The sequence below is a fragment of the Sinocyclocheilus anshuiensis genome, unplaced genomic scaffold, assembly GCF_001515605.1.
Source record: "Sinocyclocheilus anshuiensis isolate Anshui unplaced genomic scaffold, SAMN03320099.WGS_v1.1 scaffold163, whole genome shotgun sequence".
In the NCBI taxonomy this organism is placed as follows: Eukaryota; Metazoa; Chordata; class Actinopteri; order Cypriniformes; family Cyprinidae; genus Sinocyclocheilus; species Sinocyclocheilus anshuiensis.
Genome location: NW_015548223.1, coordinates 138,569 through 146,656, shown reverse-complemented (window position 1 = coordinate 146,656; position 8,088 = coordinate 138,569). Strand labels below are relative to the sequence as shown.

Below are 8,088 nucleotides of genomic sequence, written 5' to 3'. Positions count from 1 at the left end.
GTTATGTCGAACGACATATGGGGTCTCACTTGGGAGGCCAATCATCTCTGAGTTTAAGAGAAAATGCCAATGAAAATTGGCTAGTGGATTTTGCATGCTGAGCCACTCACCGTGCCTACAGGTATATAAGGCGACAGCGCGCATCCACTCATTAGATTTTTGCTTCTGAGCTGAGTGGTTGTATGAAAAGCTGTTATACTCCACAAAGCCATTCATCTGCTGTGGGGAAGCTGTCGGGAAGCTGCTCTGGTTGGCGGTACGGCGCGAACAGCGGTGTCCTTTTCAGTGATTCCCCTGGGCGCTTCAACTAAAAGAGCAGATTTCCTAAAAGAGCAAATCACGGACGATTCACCTCTTTTTAAAGACGCCATTTCGTCCGTGTCCTTCTGGATGTGGTCGTTTCCTGTCCTCTGACAACGGCCATGAGCGTTGTCTTCTGTGTCTGGGCATTCAGCACGTTTATTTGACAGGCCACTGTTTTTTGGGACCAATGTTGTTTTAGTATTATTTATATGCTTTTATAGTATTTATTAATAATTAGAATCAGGCTTTATTTTCATATTTGTAGTTTTCATCTTAATTTCAGTTTAAAATGTTGTCATTTTGTAATTTATTTTTTTATTTTTTTCCCCTTAATATTTAAATATAGCTTTAATTATTATTTTTTGTTTTAGTTGTAGTAATTTTATTATTTAAACGTATTTCAGTTAAATCTCTCATTTTTGTTTAATTTAAGTTTTAGTTTTTTCTTAATATATAAGCTGTATTACTCCCTGACCGAGGTCCCCCTCGGCACGGACGTGCTGGTACACAGCTGGCCTCGGGCTCTACGCAAGTATGCGTTTCCCCCAGTGAGCCTGCTCGCACAGACACTGTGCAAAGTCAGGGAGGACGAGGAACAGGTCCTGTTGGTTGCGCCTTACTGGCCCACCCGGACCTGGTTTTTGGAACTCATGCTCCTCGTGACAGCCCCTCCCTGGCGCATCCCCCTGAGGAAGGACATTCTTTCTCAGGGGCTGGGCACCATATGGCACCCGCGTCAGACCTAAGTGACATACCACCAGCGGTGGTAGACACTATCCACTATACACCTTGAAAGTGTATGTCGCTGCTATCGCAGCACATCACGATGCAGTGGACGGCCGGTCCCTGGGAAAGCATGACCTTATCGTTAGGTTCCTGAGGGGTGCCAAAAGGTTGAATCCTCCTAGGACACCCCTGATACCCTCCTGGGATCTCTTTATTGTCCTGGCTGGACTTCAGAGGGGTCCCTTTGAGCCGCTTGATTCAGTTGAGCTAAGCGCTCCTGATCGCGCTCACTTCCATCAAGAGGGTCGGGGACCTTCAAGCATTTTCGGCAAGTGAAGAGTGCCTTGTGTTCGGGCCGGCCAACTCTCACATTAAAGGCTGTCTCCAAGCAGAGGTGGCCCACTGGATAGTGGATGCCATCGCCTTGGCGTACCAATCCCAAGGTGAGCCGTGCCCCCTGGGGGTGAGTGCTCACTCCACTCGGAGTGTTGCCTCCTCCTGGGCGCTGGCGCACGGTGCCTCTCTGGCAGACATCTGTCAAGCTGCGGGCTGGGCAACACCTAACACCTTCGAGAGGTTTTACATCCTTCGTGTAGAGCCGGTTTCTTCCCGTGTGTTGGGTAACAGGTAATTGGCGGGAAGATATGGCTTGGTGTCACGCTTGCCGCGCCATTCCCCCTCACACGGGGATGCGAGCGCCTTTCTTCTCCCAGTAGAGTTCCCCGGTTGGCAAACCCTGGTCGAGCATCCTCCAGCACCCCCGGCAGTCAGACTTGGCGGAGCAGTCTGACGCCAGGTCCAGGACTGGTGTTAGCATGCCCGGAGTCCTGGTCAGCCCCTGTACTGGGCTAGGTGTCCATATGGCTTGATTCCCTACGGGTAATCCCATGTGTGTATTCTTCCACAGCAAGGTTTCCCTCTCGGTAAACTCTTGTCTTCCCTTGACAGACACGCTTTGTCAGTCTCTTCTGGCAGTTGTTCCATCCCTACTCTAAGGTAGGACCTGCCTCAGAGACCCATTCCATATATAGTACTGCCCCCTGGGTCAGTCCATATCAGTATTTCCACATGTCACCTCCCTACGGGTAGGATGTGGTCTCCATAGCGACCTTTTCCCTTAAGGCTCCCCATCGTTCTGCCAGGCTGAAAGAACAAATAGCAAAGATTTGAAGCAATCTTTCGCTGAAGATTGAAATCCCTTCCAAAAACTTTTTTGTGTACGGAATATCAGCATGTCCTTCTCCAGCAGCGATGTACTCACCGTTTGGTCCCCTTCGGTACCAAGGTCAGTGAATTTGCGCTGGGGTTTTGGGAAGGTTACGACCTTAGCGTAGCTTTTGTGGGACGCCGCGGTTTGTCAACAATTGCAGCGCCACAGGGTTGTGGCGTTTTCCATGGACCCCATATGTCGGTCGACATAACTCGTAGTGACCGACAGATAGGGAATGTCTCAGTTATGTACGTAACCCTCATTCCCTGATAGAGAGAACGGAGACGTTATGTCCCCATGCCACAACCTTGAACCATTTGCTGTTGCCGGGACACGTTCTCGGCTCCTCAGCATAAAATCTAATGAGTGGATGCGCGCTGTCGCCTTATATACCCGTAAGCACGGGGAGTGACTCAGCATGCAAAATCCACTAGCCAATTTTCATTGGCGTTTTCTCTTGAACTCAGAGATGATTGGCCTCCCAAGTGAGACCCCATATGTCGTTCGACATAACGTCTCCGTTCCCTCCATCAGGGAATGAGGGTTACGTACATAACCGAGAAGTTTTCTTTTTAATTTTAGTTAAAGTTTGAGCTATTTTGTTAGGTTTATTTTTGGTTTATATTTCCATTTAATTTTAGTTTTATTATTTTTATTTTAGTTTTGAATATTCTAAACTTATTTTATTTTAGTTAGTTGCCAAGGCAACATTTCAAATTTATTTGTAATTTTTTTTTTTTAATCTAACATTTTATTTCAGCTTTATGTAAATTAACAATTACAATTTTAATCGTGTTAGTTAATAACAGCACTGATTCATCTTTATTCTCAATCTATTTAAAGTGTTTTGTTCTGAGATGGTTTTATTGTCATATCTAGATGCAGATAATCAATAAGTGTGTGTGTGTGTGTGTGTGTGTGTGTGTGTGTGTGTGTGGGTGTGTGTTCCTCAGACGCAGTTTCGGGAACGTTTCTCTGGCTCATCACCTGACGGTCATGGAGGAGCTGGTCAGGCGTGATAAGAACCATCCGTCTGTGGTCATGTGGTCTGTGGCCAATGAGCCGGCCTCAGAAATGCCGCCCGCTGGATTCTACTTCAAGTGAGTCAAACTGAATATGAACTACTCCTTTAATGGTTTCAGTGGTGCAGATGACACCATGTTCACACCAGGGGTGTTTCCTCTGAGGAGGCAAGGGAGGCAGTGTCTCCTCTCCTCAAAAATGGATGAGAAAATAATCGATATTGCAAAAATAAAACAACGCAAATATAACTAAATATGACATTAAAAGTATAAAAGTCACTAGTTTTTATAAAGTAACACTGTCCAACACTGACACCCGCAGGTAAAGTTACAGCGGAGGCTTGCCTCCCTTCGGTCCATAGACTTTCTACAGAGACCCTAAAGCGTGCTGTGACTTTTCTGGAGGCTCATTGAGATGAATGGGGGAAAGTCACGTGAGAGGAGGCAATGCCTCCATCGCGCTATAATTGGATATGATCGGTTATAATTGGATGTGATTTGTTCGTGTGATAAATCCCGCCTCTTGTTTTCGTGCCAGCTCTCGGCCTGAATGAAGAAAATGATGGCGTTATTGACTAATTATAAAGTAAGTAAACAACTCTCCTGCTTAGATATCAGTGCTTTGTGTCACATCAAAATGAAACATGAAATGACTTGAAAACGTGATGACCGTGTCAGTTTTTAGTGAGCATTCAACCTGATGAAATGAAAGATGTATCTTCGTGCCCGTGACAAACTTTACAGGGTTTTTATGACGATGACCAGAAAATAAGTTGACTTAAAAAGAACAGCTGAACATCAGTTCACAAATAAAAAACAGTGTCTATTTACAATTGCAAATAGCCCGCCTTGTTGCAGGGTGTCCGCGGGTCCTTAAAAAGTCTTAAATTCGGATTCGATTGGTCTTAATTATTTTTGGTCTCATTACCGCTAAAATATTTTCAGTCTGACGATGTAATGATGTAATGACTTTACAATCATTGGACAGACCGAAGATGTTTTCTTCCTCGCGGTCAGTTACTGCGTCATCAGAGAGAGTTGCAGTAAGTTAGCAGAATACAGAATACAAGCTCGCGCTGAGTCTCACTCTGTTTGTCTCGAGACTTCAGAACAAATGAGCGTGACCGCACACATAAACTCAGAAGAAACACACTGAGGTAAAAATTCAAAATGTTTAGTTTATTCATAACATGATATAGTTAAATAACACCATGACAAGTGAGCTATTTTGCTCAATATTCTCACGACGCAAAAAAAACAAACATTCAAAACACCTACAGAGTGCAGGCATTACGTGAAGTTTAGTGCGCTCTGCCTGATCACTGCATGATTCAGTCTATTAAAATACATTCAGAATGATCACAAATTCAAGACATGGGGGCAGAAAATGTGTATATTTATACTTGAGTTCACACGGAAGAGTGCCTTTTTTTCTCCAAAAATTACCATATACAAATGTGATATTGATTTTTTACAACAGTTCAATAAACTAGAAGTTTTATTAAGAGACTTACGTTTTAGACACCATATTGCCTGTTTTTGCACTATTTCGCCAACAAAAATAATTCCAAACAAAGCCACAGCGCTGTTTTGCGTCTCTGAGCAACATGACGGTGTTTCGTTCCTGAATGAATCAACTGTTTAAATGATTCGGTTCATTCGCAATTACTCAATTAACAGTGACTTACTGCCACCTTCTGGCGGCCTAACTCTGCCCACCAACGTGTGATTACAAAGCATTACAAAAGACTGTCGTCTAATAACAGCTCCAGTGGTGCAGATGGTAAAGTACGTGTTGAAGTCGATTTTGACACGATCGACCGGAATCGCGTTTTGCCTAACTGGTGGCTGACTAAATACTTTTTTTCCCCACTGTATATATATATATATATAACTGCCTCCTCATTTTAAAACACCACCGCATGCCACTGGTTCACACCTTAAAAAAAGAGAAGACAGATTAAACGCTGCCCTCTTGTTGTTGTAGCTCAATATAAATTATGGTGCAGTCCTAAATCTCAGTTTAAAAAAGCAAAAATCCTGTTTTTCGTGACTGTGTTCATATGAATATGTTTTGACGGTAATAGTGCATCATGATGAGGGGTTTGTGTGTATATGTCAGGTCTTGTTCAGCGGCTGTAATGAATGTCTTCAGGTAGAAACACCTGCTCTGAGCCTCATTAACATACCTGAGCATCAAAACACTAGAAACTTCTCATGGTCTAATAAATACACGATCCACTGAGTCTCAACAGCTTGAGCTCTTAATGAGATATTCATTTGCAAATCAGGTCCATTTGAATTATTAACGCTAGCTAGAACAGCAATAGCACAATATTAAATGTAATGTCATGATGTTAATGTCCCTTCTGTCTGCATCACTGACGTTTGACTACATTTTTGTTCCCTTTCCAATGATTATGGAAAACCTGGAGATGAGAAAATTGTGACTTTCATGCCTCCAAAAAAATAAATAATTAATAAAAATAATTATGAATAAAAAAATAATAAAATTAATTCATTAAAATACATTAAAAATAAATAATAATTACATTAAAATGCAATAAATAAAATAGATAACAATTTAACATTTACATAAATGTACTGCAAAAGTCATAGAAATCAATGAAAAGTCATATTTAATTAGACAGAAATTACTTGTGGTAACTGTAATTGTTAAAAATAATAGATGCCTTGGCCCTTTTTCTTGTGTCAGAACATAGTTATGACTTATTTGTCATTGACATACATTACATATGTGTTTTTAGTATTATTTATATACTATTATTGTATTTGTTAATATTTTAATTAGCTTTTATATGCATTTTCAGTTGTCATTTTAATTGTAGTATAAGTTTTAGTCGTTTCGTTAGGAGTTTTTGTTATTTTTTATTCAATTTTGCTTTTATTATTGTCATTTATTAAAAATTTATTAATTATCAATGATTAATTAACCATTAATTTCATTAATTTAAAAATTAATAAAAATAATAATTAAATTAAAATACATAGCATAAAATAGATAAAAAAATAAATAATAATTAAAATTTTAAATAAGTTAACATTTAAATAAACATACAGGAACAGTCATGGAAATCACTGAAAATTCATATTTAATCAGTATAAATTAATATACTGTATTTATATGTATATGTATAATATACCTATATTTAAATAATAAAATAATTTTCAGTCAAAATTTTCAGGCAAAAAGTGTCTGAATCCTGTTTTTCAACTAGGAATAGATTATATATATATATATATATATATAACCACCTGGAACTAAATTCTTGTTCATAGTGTCAGAAAAACATCTTAGATTATATTTAAACTGTTGTGTTTTTCTCATAGGGAACTGGTGTCTCATACGAAATCTCTGGATTCCTCTCGGCCCGTCACGTACATCACAGACAGCAACTATGCCAGAGATCAAGGGGTGAGGCATCGCTCTTTACATTTTACACATTTATGTTTGAGTAATTTCTATGTTGCAAAGTAACCGCTTCACAGCCTTGCATCTACTGACCTTTTCATTCCAGCTGTGTAAATATCTTATATTTCTCACTTGAGTTGATCTACAGTAGATCTGCAGTCAGTCGTTCAGGTCATTAACTCTAGATTGCTTCCCCTGAACGCTGCCCACAGTTAACCGTGTTCACTCATACTCACACACTTCCTTACAGACCTTATGTCAACTTTCACTCTCGTTGGCAAACCAAGTCTCATTCTAGTGAGTGTTTCATACTAATACATCTTATGAAATCTCTGTGACTTCATGCTGAAAAGATTTATCTTCACCTACAATTACCAGGTGTTTGTTTATCCAAACGTCTGCACTATACTGCATTGGTTTTTCAAAGTTGTAAATAAAACAAAGATTATTGGAGTGCATTTTACAAGAAAATACAATTTCTTGTAAATTGCATAAAGAATTATTGTAAATACAACTTAACCACTGGTTTCTAGTCGAGTCCTCTTTTGTCAGGCCAAACAAAGTAGTTTCGCTTTCACAATGAAGCACACAGCTAGAGAAAGGAAACATTGAAATCGCATCATATGACCCCTTTAAACATGTAATGTTTAATTCAATGTTACTTGCAATTTCTTTTGATTATTTGTGAAATTTACTAGCAATTTGTGAGTGAAAATGGTTTCTACATCAATTTTTTCAGTGTATATTTGGAGATGAATCACAAACACTTTAGATTTTCAGGATCATTTTCCACCCTTACAGTTATGCAGGCTTTTGCTACTGTACCTTTAAGACTTCTAAATGGAAATAATATCTGTTCAACTGTCTAACCTTTGTGCATATTGAAAGATTGATTTAGTTTTGATGAATAGGATTGTCTGTGTTCTGCTCGTCAGGCGCAGTATGTGGACGTTATCTGTGTGAACAGCTATTTGTCGTGGTATCATGACCCGGGTCACACAGAGCTCATCAGTCTTCAGCTCAACACTCAGTTTGATGACTGGTACGACAAATACCAGAAACCCATCATCCAGAGCGAGTACGGAGCGGACGCCGTGGCCGGCCTACACAGCGTGAGTCCACACCTTCATCAACATTTATATATTTATAAATTCACTAAAGGAATTATGCATATCAGATCTTATCGTAAAATTATTGCAATGTAAAAGTATATTTAAAAACTTTAATGTTAGGTGCGATTAATTTCAGAAAAATGTGCGATTAATTAGTTAATTTTTTAAAATCGATTGACAGCACTAATATATATATATATGTGTGTGTGTGTGTATATACAGTGGGTACGGAAAGTATTCAGACCCCCTTAAATTTTTCACTCTTTGTTATATTGCAGCCAT

General features: G+C 39.6%; 1 protein-coding gene across 1 annotated transcript in view; it reads left to right on the top strand.

Annotated features, from left to right (window-relative positions):
- The window catches only part of LOC107654306 (beta-glucuronidase-like), a 20,674-nt gene that overhangs the window by 10,906 nt on the left and 1,680 nt on the right, over window positions 1-8,088 (top strand). Inside the window, exons 8-10 of the mRNA XM_016441331.1 lie at window positions 3,193-3,339; window positions 6,613-6,697; window positions 7,630-7,806. Of these exons, the coding sequence (XP_016296817.1) occupies window positions 3,193-3,339; window positions 6,613-6,697; window positions 7,630-7,806 (409 nt within the window). The remainder of the gene's footprint in view (window positions 1-3,192; window positions 3,340-6,612; window positions 6,698-7,629; window positions 7,807-8,088) is intronic.